The sequence below is a fragment of the Triturus cristatus genome, chromosome 2_2 (genome assembly GCF_964204655.1).
Source record: "Triturus cristatus chromosome 2_2, aTriCri1.1, whole genome shotgun sequence".
Taxonomy (NCBI): Eukaryota; Metazoa; Chordata; class Amphibia; order Caudata; family Salamandridae; genus Triturus; species Triturus cristatus.
In genome coordinates, this window is record NC_140582.1 from 332,905,957 (window position 1) to 332,925,019 (window position 19,063).

At 45.2% G+C, this 19,063-nt stretch overlaps 1 protein-coding gene across 3 annotated transcripts in view; it reads right to left on the reverse strand.

Annotated features, from left to right (window-relative positions):
* GSTCD (glutathione S-transferase C-terminal domain containing) overlaps positions 1-19,063 on the reverse strand; it is an 841,775-nt gene that overhangs the window by 766,896 nt on the left and 55,816 nt on the right. For all 3 annotated transcript variants that reach the window (XM_085641409.1, XM_085641407.1, XM_085641408.1), the window contains exon 2: positions 8,263-8,706. In XM_085641409.1, coding sequence (XP_085497535.1) covers positions 8,263-8,682 — 420 coding nt within the window. In that variant the 5' untranslated portion in view covers positions 8,683-8,706. The remainder of the gene's footprint in view (positions 1-8,262; positions 8,707-19,063) is intronic.

Below are 19,063 nucleotides of genomic sequence, written 5' to 3' on the forward strand. Positions count from 1 at the left end.
GTATCTCGCCTCCCCGCGTAAATCACTGATCGTCCTGGTTGATGTTTTGCGCTCATTCGGTCGCAACTCAGGCCTGGTCATCAACTGGGCAAAATCCTGTGTCTACGTGCTTTCCGGGGAGGCTCCGGTCCTACCACGGGACTGTCCGATCCAGATTGCCTCTCAAGGTTTTCGGTACCTGGGTATCTATATCACTCTTGACCCGGAGGCCCGCTATGAACGGAATTTGCTACCCCCCCTCCAGCGCTTGAGGGAGGACGTGGTGCGCTGGCGGCGTCTGCCACTCTCGCCGCTCGGCCGAGCGGCCTTGTTTAAAATGATGTCCCTGCCGCGCTTCCTCTACGCCCTCCAGAATACTATGGACTTGGTCCCGGCACGCTATTTCCGTGAGGTGGAGGGCCTCCAGCGGCGCCTGTTCTGGGACGGGAGGCCACGCATTGCTCTGGCTAAATTGACGCTCCCGTGGTACGATGGGGGGGTCGCCCTCCCGGACATTAAACGGTATTACTGGGCCTCCCAACTGGCTGCAATTAATCATGGCCTTTACGGGCCCGCCTTGAACCCGGCATTTGAGATGGATAAGATGCTCCTGCCCGGTGGTGATTACAATCGCGCGCTCTACTCTGGCGCGCCCGACTCCCGTTTGACGGGACCGACGCGTGTCATGGTGCGTGTCTGGCACGCGGCTAATGCAGCTATGGGGTGGAAGGACCGTTTGACCCGGGCGTCACCGCTGTATGCGTCTGAGAGGTTGGGCTCCCTGTGGACGTCGAAGGGCTTCGCGAAGTGGGACACGATCGGAATCAGCACGGTGGGAGATCTCTGGACGAGGGGGGGATTCAAAACTTTTGAGACGCTGCAGGCGGAGTTTCAGCTGCAAGGCAGTGAGTACTTTCGGTACCTACAAGTCCGCCACGCGCTGGGCTCCGTCTTCCCGGATGTCGCATCCATTCCGGAGTCTTCCCCCCTGGAGGACAGAGTGCTGGATGGCCATGTACCGGACAGCACGATCTCCCTCATATACAAAAAACTGATCAACGATAGATCGTGCCTGCTGACTAGTCTCCGCGAGGCCTGGGTTGCCGACGGGCTGGAGCTGGACGACGAGGATTGGATTTCCGCGGTGGCCTCTCCAAAAGAGGTGGCCATCCCGGCTCGCCTTCGTTTCGTCCAGCTCAAGATCCTTCACCGGGTGTACGTGACGGGGCCAAGGCTTCTGCGTATGGGTTTTGCTGGTGACGGAATGTGTAAGCGTGGCTGTGGTGCGTTGGCGACTTTCATGCATATACTGTGGGAGTGCCCGAAGGTGGAGCGATTCTGGCGTGGTGTGCATGAGGTCCTGCGTGTGGTGACGCGTGTCACGCTGCTGCCTGAAGCGAGGAGATGCTTGCTGAATGTATGGGAACCGAATGACTATTCGGTCCCGCAGACGCGATGGGTGACTCTGGGATACATGATAGCTAAGCGTGACATTGCTCAATTGTGGGGATCCCAGAGGCCCCCTGCGGTGTCGGCCTGGAAGGAGCATATGGATTGGTGTATGTTTCGTGAAAAGGTGGTGTATGTGGCGAGGGGTAAGCCTGGGGCGTGGGTGAAACTCTGGGGCCCCTGGAACGCCTACCGCGGGGGTATTTGTGAGCCACCACTGCTACCGGCTGCCTCGCCTGCTCCGTCTCCCTAGACTGCCCCCCTCCCCCGGCCGCGGGCGCGCGGTCCCCCAGTCCCTGATCTACTCCCATTCCCCTCCTCAGAGTTCTGCTGCTGGTATGGATCCCCCATTTATGGAGCACGTGTTGTCACTTTGGATCGCGGGTTGCCTTGCGGGTGTGGTTTTTTGGTGTTGTTTTGTTTTAAGAAAAGGGAACCGTACTGTGGGCTTGGAGCTGTGTGGCCTGCACCATTGACTACTCCTGTTTCACTGCTCTGCACTGCCGAGAGACTTTTACTGTATCTATGCAATATGCTTTTGTCATTCTAGCGGCCGGCCGGGTGGTTGTAGGCCCATACCTGTAACTTTTACAAACTGCAATAAACGGTTTCAAAAAAAAAAAAAAAAAAAAAAAAAAAAATTAAATTTTGATTTTTCTATTTCTTGGTTTGTGAATGAATAGAATACTTAATTTGCATAATTATTTGACCATATTTGTTTCTGCATTTGTGTACTGTTTTAATGTGTAAATGGAAAAAATTGCTTAAGCCTCAGGCCCAGGCTTTCAGTAATGATTTAGTGTGGTACAAAGAAGTCAGAAGGTTAAGAATTGCTGTCATACCTGTGGAGGACCCTGTGTGGGTTTGGCTTGGCCCAAACATATTAGGGCTGTCCAATGTTGCTATGGAAAGCAACAGTGAGAGTATTGGTCAATAACTCACTTGAGAAATCTACATCCAGCGAGGATCCAGACAGGGTTGCCCCTATCTCCATCCTTATTTAACTTTTATATCAAACCCCTAGCTTGCAAAGTTAGACAGACATCATAATTGAAACCCTTTAAAGGGATGTGAAAAATGCTGGCATTGTATGGCGTCGATCTTGAAATCTTTATGACAAGCCCAGACTAGTATCCCTAAGTTGGAAGGCATAATAACGGAAGTTAATTCAATATAAAACACAAAGTTAACAAATCAGAAATGATAGCGTGAAATAGTGGCTACAAAGCATCTACAGTTAAAAACAAGCATCCTTACTGAGGCATGCCATTTTGCCAGAGTGATAGAGAACTGCCAGCCATATTCACAGATCCCCACCCACCTGGCAGAGGATGTCTCTCTTTTGTGAAGGGAACCACTACCATGGAAGCTCCCTTCACAGCAGTGAAGTTTCAAGAACAAGAGCTACACAAAGTCCAGGCCACCATTAATTACTTTATTTGGGTGAAGTAAATGGCATAGGGTAGCCTGGAAAAAGTTTACTCAGTCATTGAAGAAAGGTGGATAAGTCTCTAGGGCAAAATGTTCTTAACCTGTTGACCACCACTAAACCACTGCTGGACTCCGGTGACTCCACCCTACCCAATTTCTAAGATTTGAACCAGAAGCAAACAAATTAGACAAATACACAAATAGGAAATATTTTATTTAACTCACAAACTAACCAAAAAATCTCAAATGTTAATGGGAAGGTTGGAATTTTTAAAATGTGGTTTTAGTTCTAAAAGGCAATGCATTATGCTAGACTCTAAAATATCAGAAGCTTTTTTGCTCCTAATGCATGCTCTTTTTGTCACATATAACAGTGCCTCAATTGAGGCCACCAATCGTCCATGCTAGATTCTTGCTGCTGTACTTACGCTACTCCCACAAATCAAGCTAGAGATACCAACTTAATTTCTAGCCTCTGATTTCAAATTCCTAAACATTTCTAGAGAGTTACATCAATACACCAAGCACACACTCAACTGTAAATCATATTATGAAAACAATTTTAAAAACATAATTTGTTCATGTCTTGTGTTCTTTGTTTTCTCTTTTCATTTTAGCCTTAAAACCAACACATGTTTTGTCGTGACTGGGTGTACACCACAACTTCCTCAGGGCTGTCTTTCCTGAAATGTAGCTTGTGTGTTCAATCCTTAATTCCGGTTGTACTTTCGTCCCGGATATTAGGCGAACACCATCTTAATGAAGCGTATCCTCATTATGTAGTCCTTTGATCCTTAATCATAAATCATCATCTTTAGTATTCCAAATCGTGCTTATCATGGTATTAATATCCAAGCATTACTGCGAGTGACCGTCTTCTTATTTGTGGTGTTCACAATTACTGTTATCAGGGTCTAGCCTGTGTCAGCAAGTACACTCTACACCACAAAGGAGAAGACGATCACTCACAATAATACTTGGATATTAATACCACGATAAGCAAGATTTGGAATACTAAAGATATGATGACTTATAATTAAGGATCAAAGGATGCATTGCACCGTTGTGATTGGCTTTGGGAACCTCTGTGCTTTCTGTTCCAGCTGGAGCGGAGGGACGACTAGGAGAGACGCTGTGAGGGGGGAAGTGTAATTTTCTTTTTTTTACTCCCCCTGCCCACCCCCGCTTCCGATCCATGCCAGCCACAACTGTAAACGAGTGAGCAGGGGCCCCCATAAATCTGGATTACATTTAAGTAAGCCCATAGGAATCTCATCGGTCCCCAGTGCTTTACTACTCGAGCTGTGTCTGATCGCTTCCTCCACTTTCTGAAGGGAAATCTGAAGAGGAGTGGATTTATCTAGGAACTCATGTAACCTATTGTTGCATGCCTTTTCTGCGGTCACCTGAAAAATGGAAGTAAAGTGCTTAACCCACTCATGGCTAGAAATATTACAGACTAGGAGTTGGTTTGGGGTAGCATCCTGCTGACGAAACCTATTGACTATGTCCCAGAATGCTTTACTGCTATTCTGGGCAGCTGCTAGTTCCAGTGATTCCCAGTCTCTTTAGTTCAAGAAATTTTTCCTGTCCCTAAAAGACCGCTTAAAGTCCAACCTAACCTCCCAAACCTCCCTAGCATCTCTAGGGCGCCCCGTCAATGCCTTCCTCAGATGTTCAATTAGCAGCTAAGCATTTATGCGGTTTCAAGAAATGGTTCTTAATGCGTGAGCATAACAGTTGGTAAAAGGTTGACAAGACTTCACCGGAATCCTCCCCTAAATGCCCCATGATCACCGACAAACTGTTTTTGAGGAGCGGAGCAAGTGTAGTTCTAGGATCTTTAAGGTGCCAGACTAATCTGAATCCACCTCTTGAGTGTTGGTTAATTTCGTTGACAGTTTGTCCTTCCACAAAGAAAAGGCCCCTTCTATTGAGAGAGCTTTATGATCCCCCAGAGGGTTTCTATGATTGAACTATTGTAGTCGATAACTGAAGCCCGGCCCATTCCAGTAGAGGTGGGTTTACTTAGCCCCACACCCTGAAAAGGGGTTAATAACGTATACAAGGTCATCTGAGGCAACAAATGTCCTCAGCTCTTCCCCCTTGGCATCCTGTGGTACGGTTTCTGCAGCTGAACCCAGGGAATCTGCCCATGTTTGGCATTAATATCACCACAAAGCAGAAATCATGGTTGAAGTGTGTTGCCGGGCCCTATTGGTTTCAAACCCATGATAAAACCATACAGCTCCTCAAATAAATAACAAAAAGAGTTAGTAAAGTCATTATTATAAAAATTAACTACATAAAAACAAAAGGAGACAAAACTATTCTTAATAAGCAGGGCTTGGTTGAGGGCGGAGCTTGCCTGGCCTGAAGATGGCCACGCTGTAGATTAGCTCCGGCATACACCGCTGCTATCTTTAAGTAATATCCTTTTTCTGTGGCCACAAAGAACGGAAACCAAGTAGAGGTGGTAGCGGCAGTCACTGGCTGTGCTCCGGTCCCGAAAATCGCCCAGATTCACGAAGGTGGAGTGCCGATCGAGACTCCGGCCTAGCAGTGGCGCGGAGGCGGGAGTAGCGATCGAAACTGCCGGCGCCGACTCAAGAGCGTCTGGCGCCCGGATTGTGCTGAGTCTCGGCTGGACATTGGATTTCCTTGCTGAGGGGCTGCGGTGCTGATGAGCGAAGTCTGGGCCACAGTAGCACCGCTGAAACTGCGTGAGAGGCTTTACAAGAATCTGCGACCCGGGCTGCAAGTTGTTATTCACCGGGGGCTGCCATGCTGTAAAGTGGAGTTCTAACTGCGACAATGACCCTTCCTCCGGCTGCGGTGAGGCAGGACAGCAGCTTGGGACCTACGCCAGACACTGCTCTCTACTGTGGGGTCACTGTGCCGGTAAGCGGCGCCCTGATTGCAGCGGCACTTCTGCTTAGGCCGTGGGAGCGAGGCCACGGGTCCCAAGCTGAGTGGAGATTTACGATGCATTCTGAAAGCCATGCAGCAGAGCCTCTCCACAATAGATGGTAAGATAGATTCCCTCTCCTATTGCATGGATCGCATGTCGGAAAAGCTGGATAAACATGCTGAAACAATAGATATTGTGGAGAGACGTGTATCTGATATGGAGGACCAACAAGTAGAGTCCACTGGTGAACATAAACAAGTGGAGGCCCTACAGATGAAAGCCGAAGACCTTGAAGCGCGCTCTAGGCACAAAAATCTGCGCATAGTGGGGCTTCTGGAGTCCACCGCCACGGGAGTCATGGAACTCTGTGTGGAGTTTATCGGAGGAGCCGCCACTGCTTCAACTGACAGATTTCTAGGGGAAGGTTCTAATAGTCAATCTACTTCTGATAGGATATGAAATCGATTCCCGACTGGTATGTAAAAACTATCATTAAAGGGAACAAGGGGGGTAAGAGAGGAACTGGATGGTAATGGGACTGGTCTCGTTCCTGAAGAAAAATCAGCTCCTTCCCCGCACACATCCAAAGACTGGTATTTCTGGGAGGTGCACACATACAAAATGTGGTTAAAAAAAAAGGGAAACAGGGACTCTGAAGTACACTGGGAGAGAGCCATTTGGATTCCTTCCCAGTACAATATGTGCCACCAACGGGGATCTGAAGTTGATGAGTCCTCTTGAGAGGTAATAGGACGCATGGCAAACTCTTCACACAATTCTTCAAATGTTTTCAGCCTCGAAGCATGCCTTATGTCCCCAAGTTTGGTCAGACCAATCAAGTCCCACTTTCTGATCTCATCTATGTCAGGCATCCCAGTTCTTTTGCCCACCCACCCAGGGGACTCACGAGTAGGATTTCCTTCTACTCTACCATCGAAGTGGTTGCCAGCCGTGGAGCATGGATATCCACTGGTGAGGTACGTCTGAGAACAATATGCAAATAGCCCTTGTCCCCATGGCATGCATATAAAGAAGCATGCACAGAAAAGCCTCATAGTGTTATTAGCCAAGAGGCCAAGTGTCACATACGTACATGGGAGCAACATGCCCCTGCATATACACGCCTGGCCAAGGTATGCTCTTACTGTGCTCTAGTTGCAGAGTAATTACTGGAAGCCTTCCTTAAGAAATCTTTCAGGATTCAGAAGGGAGTATTCTGCGCTATAGGAAAGACATTTCAGAACTGTAATAATCCTTAAACATGCTTCTCCTCCCATTGGAGGAAGTGCCTTTGAACAGCTTTTTAAAGTGCACCAGAAACGTTTCAAGATTGAGATCATAGAAACTCTTTTTGTCCCTGGTCACCATCGCTCCCAAGTACATAAACTCCTAATTAGCAATTCAGAGGGGATGGATCCGCGGCGTTCCATTCGGTACTTTGCATCTCTCATCAAATGTACCAATTTTCTGAGCATTTACATTTTCCTCTGTAGCATGAATCTTATTATGTTGGCTTGTTATGAAAAAGGAAGATGTTTGCTGTAAAGTGTGACATCATTGCATTCTGGCATCCTGTTCATTCATTGCATTCTGCAAACGTTAACAGGATGCCGCCAAGACTTTCACGAGCCATTATCAGTGATTGTGTATTTTTAGCAAGCGTCTCAGTGAACAGATGCCTCGCCAGCCTGTTTCCTGCATTTTTCAGCGAGAGAAGGCGAAAATTCCCTTTAAGATTAGAAAAGGCAAGACTGTGCACTAACTAGATTGCTAGTAAGAGGCAGCACTGATCTTCCAAAACCCCGTATCTGGAGAAAGGGCCAGAGGTAATAGGTGGAGGCCAGAGACAGGCAAGCAAGCCTGTCTGAATGTGGGGCCAAAGGCACCTGTTTGGGGACCACCCATCTAGATATTAGACTTCACATGTGTAAGAAGGAAGTGATCTGGGACGTAAGAGTAAAACAAGCAAACACATAATCACCCTGCAAGTGCAAAAGAAAAACAACAAGCATTGGCAAAGTCAAGAAGTCTGGCATCGACTGCCTGTCTTCAGCTGTTGATGTTTGTTTTCGTTTGTCATCGGTTTTGTAAAAATGTATTTCTGAATCAGCTTACAGCACTTCACCAGTATATTTTAAAATTGGCTAAAGGCAAAACAGTGAGCAAATGTTCTCTTTGCAAAATAGAAGAATGCGGTCATTCACAGTGAAGTTAGCCAATGGCTGAAGTGGGCCGAACCATGCTGCATGCTCTATTGGGATGAAGGAAATACGATTGACACAATAACAGACCAATGGATGAAGAGGGCTGCCTGAAAGCCCCTGTAAGTACATTATATACACACACACACACACACAGTTTTAGCACAATCATAAGGTATTCTTGACTTAGGACAGACCTACATACGGTACCAAAATGAGAGAGAGATTTTTTGTGTGTGTACTTGTGGGTGATAGTCCTAGTTGTAACAAGCAGCAAACGAATGCACTTACTTCTGCACATGCCTTCAAGCACGTGTTTTTAAATCCCAAAAGTTCAGAGACATCCTTCTTTCCGGGATCTTCTTCACAGGCTTTCTTTATGATGCGCCTCAGCACAACAGCCAGCCCGGCCCGGCAGAAGTTCCTGTGATTCTCAACCATGGCAGGCAGGCGGCAGCTCTGGGCCACAAGGGGGAGCTCTCCCCGGGAGATGATGCTGAACTGCAGGTTTCTGAGAAGGTCCATGCCTGCCAGCTGGCGAGCCGTGCAGGTTTCAGAGGGTACCAGGACAGTCTTCAGCGCTTTGCAGTCACAGTATGCCACCAAGAACAAGGATATGGATGTATGGAGGGGGAAAAGGCAGCCCTCATGGTCAAAAGAAGCATCGAGGTACAGATATTCTTCAAGGACATTCGCCTTTTTGTTTTCCATTTAAGATTTTCAGATTAGTGACACCTGGGGATCAAACAAGAGAGGTAAGTGAATGAATCTCAAAGGAGCATAGCAGACCACATACATCACATGTTAAGCACCATTATATAAAATGCAGAGCAGCAACTTTTTTGCAGAATTAATTCATATTTGAAACCTTTCAAACACGGTCTTCTAAAACAAATGTTTTTCCTCAAAGTTATTTGCGAGCCTTGGCCAACAGAGCAATGCGGGTCTTACGCTTGTATATTACTCATAGTTGTTAGCGTGTTCATCTTCTAACAGAATTAAGGAATAATAGAACGGTTGGGTCTGGATTCCCTTGCTTGTGTTTTTGATGGCTACTTTCACTTGCTTTCAAAGCACCCAGAACTTCGTTCTCTCACAGTCGCTGGAGAATGTTTTCTCTCACAGTATTTTAGTCGGTGCAGATATGACATGTCACCTCCGAAGAGGTCTGGTTTCAAGGCCTGTGGTCTGTGTGACAGTCAAATGCCCATGGTGGAGGTGGCAGCGGCCCCTGATCATGCACTGCCATCTTCACCTCCACAATCTGCTTCAGTGCCCACTTTCTCGGAGTACCTGGCTCAATGGATGGATACGTCAGCCTTCACACAAGCCATGATGGATGTCTTAAGGAGGGTGGCTGACCTCTCTGGAGCACCCATAGGACCAGTCAAAGGTCCATACGGCCTAGCTACCAGGATGCCTGCACGGCCATATGGATTCTAAGGGGCGCCACTCCTGTCTTCTGGACCCCTACTTCACCCTCCGGTTTCAAGACTGGACCCATTGGAAATGTCACCTCCATTCAAGTGTGACCCTATGCCACGTCCAACACCAGCATTGGACTCTGTTCAGCAAACCGGCCCACTCTGTGTACAATGGTACCACCAGTGTTGATGGTGGCACTGCCTTTGGCATTGAAAAGGACGCTGCAACCCTCACTTGAATGCCTGTTGCCAGTAAAAATCCATCACTCCAGGAAAGGGACATGCTTTTAGTGGAAGATCAATACGCCCTATCCCGCACTATGGGGGCTGATTCAGATGTTGCGTCGCAAGGTGGTGACGACAGGGACTCTGGACCTGCCTTCAGATGTGCTTGTGCTCCAAGAGGTCAGTGGGGTAGATGCTTCTCCAGATAATAGCACTGACCCTATCCAGGCCCGTCTCCCCCAAAAATGTTGGATTTCCACTTGGTTATCACAAAAGCAGATGAGGACCTTGACTCACCACGACCTACAGTCGAGCAAAGAGCAAATATCCTCAGGTGGCACCATCCACTTCAAAACCATTGCTACTAGTCAATAAGGCTCACAGGGACTCCCTGAAGGAGCCATGGGCAAAAACTATGTTTGGTGGTTAACAGGGGTATTACTCGTCGGTATCGACCAGCACCAGGGGATTCAGCCTTCCTAACTATTCACCCCAAACCAGCAAACCTAGTAGTAGACAAATACAATCCTGGGGCTTTTCCAACCTGGCCTCCTGAAAGGGAATCCAAATGCCTGTAAACCACAGGCAACAGCTTAGCCCTTCACTCCTTTAATGCTGCCTAGTTGTTATGGAGTTATATCCATGCTCTCTATAACACAGCAGCCATGGTGATCCCAAACCTCCCGGACCATCTGAAGGATCTCGTTCCAGAAGTGGTGAGTAATGGGCGCTCAACCTTGCAGCAAGGCTCATCACCGATTGCAAACACTTCGACCACATCTCCCCAACCCTCAAAACCCTTAAATGGATCCCCATCGAAGGTAGGTCAGCCTACAAAACTGCCTGCATTACACACAAAATCCTCCATCAAAATACACCGCCATACCTCGCCAACAAAATCTGCCAAGCGGACAGCACACGACCCATGTGAAGCACCGACGCTCTCCTCCTAGTCCCTCCCCTGCAAAAAAAGAAATCCACTCAATCCCGCTCCTTGTCCGGCAATGCCTCAAACATCTGGAATGCCCTCCCCAAAGACCTATGATGCAACCCTTCCTAGACCATCTTCAAACAATACCTCAAAATGCACCTCCTCAATAAATATTGGGGGTCTTAAGCAGCGCCCTGAACTCGCCCTTTCCCCTTCCAGTTTTCTGTCCCCCCCTTCTTTCCTACTGTCTCTCTCCTCCCCCATCCCCTTCCTCTACTAAGCTCAACTTTCTCCCTACCCACTGCTGTCATTCGCTCCTTCTCACAGTCATTCCTACCCCCTCCCACTACCCCCTCTACCAACCTTCCCCCTCTGCTTCCCTCCTCCCTTTCTCACGTCTAACCTCCTTCCTCCTACTCCCTGCTGCCATTCATGCCTTTCTCCTTCCCATACCACTATATAAAATCTGATCTCCCACGTCCATGTCTTACTTGTGTATATAGCCCTTACTCTTTCTATCTGTTTATTTGATTTATGTAAACTCTAGCTGTTTCTAGTTTGCTAACATGTTGATTTTCCATGCTGTTGAATTATTTTTTATACCATGACCACCTTCTTACCCATGTAAAGCGCTCCGATACCTCTGGGTCCAGCCAGCGCTATATAAAACCTCTAGACTAAATAAATAAATGAATAAATGGGCGGAATGCCTATAGATACATAGAGTGGGCTGGCCTACACACAGCAGACATCATGCCAGATCAATGGCCAAAACTGTGCCATTTGTGGATCCTGTCTGCAAAACACGTTTCTAGATATGCCCTTTGATGGTTAAAGACTGTTCAGTCAAAAAGCAGATGCAGCTCTACAGTGCTTCAAAGAAGGTAGGTTCTTTAGGATTACTGTCTGCCTCTGGAACTTTTTATCCCTTCATGAGCCCAAGCTCCTTCTGCCGGGATTTCCAAAAGAAGTTGCAAACCTCCAAGCCAGGTCAGCAACAACAAAGGAACGTTGCTTTTTGTGCGGAAATACAGAGGGAAAGGCAAGGGTTGTGCCAGAGCTTCCTCCCTCCTCTTCTTACTCCATATCACAGGGAAGCAGCAGGAAGGAGCATGACATGGCAGTCAGTGGAAGTGCAGGCCTTTTTCTACAGGCCTGGAAGGCCAACACTTCGGACCACAGGGTCCTACAAATTGTAGAAAGGGCTAGATCTTCTTCTTCCGGCAAGTTTCACCAACTGTCCTGCCCTTCTCTTTCAGGTTCCGAAGAACACATGCGCATCCTGTAGCAGGAGGTAGAGTTCTTACTGCAGAAAGGGGCAGCAATTCTAGTGTGCGAGCCAGAATTGGGATCGGGTGCTACTCTCTGTATCTCCTTGTTCCTAAGAAAGGCAATCTGCGGCTGACCCTCGATCTCAGGATCCGGAATTGTTTCCTCAGAAATGACAAGTTCAGGAGGCTGTCCCAGGCTCAGGTTTTATTGGTGGTGGCAAAGTTACTGTTAAGAGAGTTGATTCCTAGGTACGGATTTCCGGTAACGATTGAGTCTGATAGAGGTGGACACTTCTATAATGAACTCATGAGTTTGATTTGTGAAGCATTAAGCATACAGCAGAAGCTACATTGTGCATACAGACCAGTGGCTTCTGGTGTGGTTGAGCAGATAAATGGCACAATCAAGAACAGGATTGGTAAGATGTGCTTAGCCACTGGCATGAAATGGCCGGATGTCTTGCCTCTAGTGCTAATGACTATTAGATCTACTCCAGATAGAACTACTGGTTTAAGTCCGCACGAAATCATAATGGGACGTGCAATGCGACATGCATATGTACCTGTCAATAAGTTGATGACAATAACTGATGACATGATTTTGGATTACTGTAAAGGCCTGGCTGACGCAGTCCATTCTGTGTTTCACCAGATTGGAGAAGAAGCTACTACACTTGAGAAGAAGCAAGCTCATGATCTGAGTCCAGGAGACTGGGTGAGGATTAAAGTTCACAGAAGAAGAAATTGCTTGGTTCCGAGGTGGGGAAGACCAAGACAAGTCATTCTAACTACGACGACTGCAGTGAAGTGTGCTGGTGTGAAAAACTGGGTGCATGCGAGTCATACTCTGAGAGTTCCAAACCCAAAGGATGGGACTGGTAGAGAGTATTTTGAAGAGTCAGATTCCAGTGATGATGAAGATCCAGAACCAGTGAGAAAAAATCAAAGTTCAGGAAAAGAAGCAGAAAAGGCTTCAAGTTCAAGAGAAACATTGAGAATCTCAGAAAGGAGATCAGATTCTGAAAGAGAGCCTGAAGTTCCAAAAAGCAGTGGAGGAAAAAGAAAAGAAAAGAGCAGTTCCACAGAAATTACTCCTGAATCAGAAGAGGAGGAGATTGAAGAACCACTTGAGATTATATCTGAAGAAGTAGGGTTAGAAGAAGATAGAGAGGGACAGATTGCGGAAGACCCCCGAGGAGGTGTAGGGAACACTTCTAATAAGCTAGGTGAAGGGACAAGTAGACAGCAAGAAGATTGCGTGTCGGAGACCCGAGGAGGGAAAGAAGTAGGGAAGTCTCAAATAGTGGTGAAAAAGACTGTGGAGCGAAAGAAAACTGCTGAAGAACAAGAGGCATTTGAAACAGAATCGGATGAAAGTGAGAATGGAAAATCAGAGGGTCGAGTTCTGAGAAAGAGAACTTGGATTGGAGAAAGAAATAATACAGAAACAAGACCGAAAAAGGTCGTAAGAGGAGATTTTTGGCCTAACAACAGAGTAAAGAGGCTGAGATACAGACTGATAAGAGGAAATACATCGAAAGCTGAACAAGTGAATGAAGTGTCGAGTCAAAACGAAGTAAAAAGGAAGGAACAAAAGGAGTCAAGAGAACCTGAGGAAATAAAGAGAATTAGAAGACCCAACCAAAAGTACAGATCACCGGAATGGTCTTATGTGGCACTGTCTGAAGAAGGAGAAGAAGAAACAGTGACTCGAGATAATCCGGAGGGGATCTTGAGAAAAGTGGTTGAGGAAAAGGAAGAATCTGTTGGAATCTTAAAAGTTATCCTGACTGACATTGGAGAAGAGTCAGATGCACAGAATGTTGTTGATGATCTGATACAATTTGATGTTGCTGAAGAAGAAGGAGTGAAAAGTGATGAATATCCAAATTGAGTGAACTGAAGAAATCACTTGGAAAAAGTGAAAAGGAGAAAGTCTGAAATTCAGCTGTCTGAAGTAATCCAAAGTTTGAAAAATTACAGTAGTGGAGTAGTAGAGGCTAAGTCAAAAGACAAGGTCAAAGTAGTAAAATGGCTAACAGAGAATAATCAAAGTAGATGTGCCTTCTTAAGAAGATGGTGTAGAATGTGCTGCTGCTGTACTGGATTATTAATGCTACTATGGGGTATTTTAGCTTTATTAGTTACATTTAGAGTTTCAATAGGTACATTTGAAATACATACTGAGAATGAGACAAATGTAGAAAAGAATTCGCAAAAAGTAGTTCCAACTAGAATTAGTAATACTTACATGCATAAAGATAGGTAAATTAATGATTTTTCTACTAATGTTTTTTCAAAGTTGTTATACGAATATGTGAAAACAATGGAAGTAAGGGATTGCTACGTTTGTATGCAATTACCTGCATCCGTTTCAGAGGGTGTTACTTATCACCATTTACCAGCTACGTATGGAATTTCTTGTAGTGTATTAAGTAGTGTTTTTTATTTGTTAGGGAAAATAGATTATAAGATGTCTAACAAAGATAGTATTTTTGGGCACTTGCCAATGAACAAAGAGCTGAATCCAGCTAAAGAAGCTAACATTTTTGGTGAGATTTTTATTGAGAAAGAAGAATTAACATTAGATTACATTTTTAAGAATAATTTAACTTGTAGTTTGGAAGAAGAGGAAAAAGCTTTCCTGAACATGGTGGAGGAAAGGAGATTGAGTATGCATGAAAAGGCAGGGAAATATAAAGTGAGTGAGACAATTTGGGACATTGAGATGGGAAAAGAATTGAGAAATGGAGCTAGTCCAACTTTAGCTTTAGATGCACCACAGAAGGGTAAGCTGTGCATTACAAGAGGGAAACCCAATATGATACATATTTTGTTGGGACTAGTGAATGTCATGATACATACTTCATTGCAACAGGATGGGGTTTCAGAGGTGGAGAAGATACAATTTTTCCAGGAGTGTATTATGTTTGTGGGAACAAGGCTTATTACAAGTTGCCTGACCATTGGCATGGCACGTGTTATGTGGGCCTGGTTTTTCCAAAGATTTTTCATATAGATAGAATAGAAGATGTAGAACATATTAATTTACTAATGCGCTTCAAGAGGGAAACTTGGTCTGAAATTGTGGGTGACATTTTTGGAGCTTTAATTCCAGCAGTGGGAATTTCTTTAAATGCTAATGGGATTCGGAAACTGTCAACAGTGGTGGATCGCTTATCGACAAATACCGCTGGAGGGTTTCTTTTGGTGAATACGGAACTAATTGCCGTGCGTGCTATGTCTATGCAAAATAGACTTGCTCTTGATATTCTATTGGCTAAGGAGGGTGGAGTTTGTGGAATGCTGAAAGTTCAACATTGTTGCACTTACATTCCAGACGAAAGCAAAGACCTGAAGGTCTATATCAAAAATATTACTGATTTGCATGAAGAATTAGTACCACTTGAAGCTGAAAGTATCTGGACTAAATTAGCTAATAAGGTGATAGCTGTTAAGAGTTTTATTGCAAAAATAGGTAGTACTATTATAGGTAAAATATTGTTTCCTTTAACTTGTATAATTGTTGCTTTATTGATATTGAGATTGGTGTGTTTGTGTTGTAAAAACAGGGGAGGGAAAAAGAAATTAATTAAAAGAAATAATGAAAAGAGAAATAAAAGGTTGAAAAGAGAACCACAAGAAATTGAATTAGAAGAATTAAGGGAAAGTGTCTACTTAGAAACAAAGAGGGATGATGAAAGAGTGTCTGGTGTGTAGTGTTGTGTAAGGAGGAAAAAGACATTTCCAATTTCTCCTAAAATGGGACTAAATTTCACTAAATTTTTTTTTTGGGTTATTTGGTGATAAAATCACCAAAGGGGGGATTGCTGGAGCAGGATTTTCTAATGAAAATCTATAGGGTTTTGAAGCTCTGGTTTGTCTATTTGTCATAAGTTAATATTATTAATTATTAATTACTAATTATTTGTTTTGTGTAAGTGTTTTACTTACCAATATGTATGTACGTATTAACAAGAGAGAACTACACGTGGGAACGCGTATGTGTTGCTATTAACAGTGTGCATGTTTTATTAAATAAACGTTGCTGAGTGCTGTTTATTTTAAGCACGAAACGCTTTTGAATTAATGCTTTCCTGTGTTGCTAAAGCTAGATAATTACATACACATAAGGGTATTAGTGGGGTTAACACTGTTTAATCACTATGCTGTGGTAACGTTGTTTTTGTCTCTTTTAATTAAGATGGTCCATTTTGGCCTAACCAAACATGTCCGCCGTTTGCAGCCTGGCCTCGAGTGAGAATTTGTGATGAGAAGGCCTTGCTGAACACATTTGATCACAGTCCTTGCCTGGTTAAAACTTTCCGTGAGGACAGCAGCAGTTCTGGGCAGGTTTCCAGATGTATTGGACAGCCTTGGAGGACAAAAGAACTGTTAAGAAAGAACTCTGAGCATTGTGTCTTCGCTGAAGAAATGTGGTTGCTAAAGGATAAATTTTTATTTTTGGTTCCTGTTCTGTCTTTTTATTTTTGTGATTTCCTGAGCGGAGATTTTCCAAATGTAGCGATGCTACATCCTTTCCTGCTCGCTCTGCTCAGCGGTTCGGCGGATGTGTAAACATTTAATGTTTCTTTAATATTGCAAGTTTCATTATAAATATACTAGACTAGAGAGGGTCTGCATTCATTGCATTCGGGATTTTGCTTCCCAAACCTTCGTTGGTGAAGATCGATGCTGAGAGGACGGTGACTTGGGAGATTTCTACTGAGAGACTTGTCCTGATGACCCATTCTGACATTTAGCTAAAATAGGTAATTATGAGAAAATGATTTATTCTGATTAATTTCTTTTGACTAATTTTAGATAAAGAATCATAATTTTAAATATGGTGTTGGTGATTATTTCTTGTCAATTATTGAGTACTCTATTTGATTATTGATGTATAGATTGTTTAGATTATGACAATTGCAATAGCTAGGTCTTATCGACCTCGGTGTAGATGTGGGGTTTAGGAGTTTAGGAGTTTTCTTTCCACAGGTTCAATGCTGGTGGAGTATTTGAGTGTATGTTAGTGAAATGGGCCCTAGTGTATGGTGAGTGTATGTGCGTGTAACTGTGAAATTACTCTATCCGTGGAAGTAGGGAGATTTTGTACACCCCAATCTGCATCACTGGAGCTGAAAGACTGGCTGGAGTCTTTAGACTTGTTGGATGCGCACTTTCACATTCCAATCCTGCAATATCACAGGAAATACTTTTAGAGTCTGTAATGGGTAATTTACAGTACTTCCTTTTGGATTGACAGGAGCAGCATCTCAAGTCTTCAGAAAGGTATTCGCAGGGTTGGGGCCCCATCTCAGTCAGCTGAAGTTCACAGCATTCCTGTTTTTGGATGCCTGGCTGATCTAGGCATAGGTGTCTGAGCTGGTGCTTCATCATTTGCAGTTGACAGTTTCCCAGTTGTTCAACTTGAGTTTTTCAATCAGTTGCCCTAATCTCACCTTGAGCCCTCTCAGTGACTCTTGTTCCTACAGGCGGTACTGAAAGTCATCTTGCTCAGAATTTACCCTCCTCCGCAGAGGATATGGGATTTTTGGGATATGATTCTGATGTTTTGGATAAGAGCTCAAGTCTCAGTACTGAAGGTCCTTAGTTTGCTTGGCCTGTTGGCATTCCGCATCCTCCTGTTCACTCGTGCCACATAGACATAAGAGGCTCTTACATGGTGTCTTCGCCGGCAGTGGATTCACCATCAAGGGGATCAAGAAAAATCCATTGTGATCCACAGTGTCAGTTCAGCACAGTTGAGCTGGAGGGAAAGAGAGGAGAACCTCTTGCAAGGAAGACCTCTCTGCTCCCTCACAGCCCTGTCCACGGCTGTAACGGACACTCCCAACCTAAGGTAGGGAGCGCATTTTCAGGCTTCTGCTCTTCAGAAGAGCAGATTTCTCACATCACTCTACCTACTGGAACTGAGGGCAATCAGGTTGGCTCTCCTACTACTCAGCATTCCCGTTGGTCTCCCGAGAAAAATGATACCTCTCTTGTGTGGATGCCCAAAGTAGAGTCAGCCGAAAAACGTATAAACCAACTTCCCTTTTAGACCCGCTTTGGGCCCCATCTCAATTTCTACACGCTTTTGGCCCTTCCTATCATAGGCACTTGGCTCACCCACACAAGTAAGGCATCATTTTTATCGGTAGACTGAGGGGAATGCTGGGTAGTAGGAAATTTGTGCCGTGCGGTGATCCCACAACTTTCCCACACAGATATTAGTGGAAAATGTGACTTTTTAGCTAGAGGTTTTCAGCAAATTTTTGGAAGGAAAATGTTGGGGGGCTCAACGCAAGCCACACTTCCCTGGACTCCCACAAGTGTCTAGTTTTCAGAAATGTCTGGGTTTTTTAGGTTCCCCTAGATGTCTGCCAACCCAGGACCAAAAACACAGGTGCCCACCTATCTATCACAAAACAACCTGTTTTTTCAAGGGGGTCACCTGCGTTTTTGGTCCCAGGCTCAGCGTCCATCTAAGGAAACCTACCAAACCCACACATTTCTGAAAACTAGACACCCGGGGAGTCCAGGGAGGTAAGGTTTGTGTGGACTCACCAACGTTTTCTTACCCAGAATCCCCTGCAAACCTCAAATTTAGCTGAAAACAAAATCATATTTTTCTCAAATTTCAGTGCGGTAAAGTTGTGGGATCACAAGGCTGACACAAATTTACTACCACCCAGCAGTCCTCCAGGTCTCCCGATAAAAACGGTATCTCACTCGGGTGGGTGGGCCAAGTACCCGTGACAGGCAAAGGGCCCAAACCTATTGAGGAGACACCAAAATTATCTATCACAAAACGACCTGGTTTTGCAAGGGGAGTCACCTGGGGTTTTGGCTCCGGGCTCGGCAGCCAGCTAGGGAAACCTACCAAACCACACATTTCTGAAAACTAGACACCTAGGGGAGTCCAGGGAGGGATGGCTTACGTAGACCCACCAATGTTTTCCTACACAGAATCCCCTGCAAACCTCAAATTTACCTAAAAAAAATCACTTTTTTCTCAAATTTCTGTGTGGGAAAGTTGTGGGATGACCAGGCTGACACACATTTCCTGCCACCCAGCGTTCGACCAGGTCTCCCAATAAAATTAAACCTCACTTGTGTGGGTGGCCCAATTACCCGCCGCAGGCAAGGGCCCAAAATGTATTAAGGAGACATCAAAAGTACCTCTCACAAAACAACCTGGTTTTGCAAGGAGGGTCATCTGGGTTTTTGGCCCCGGC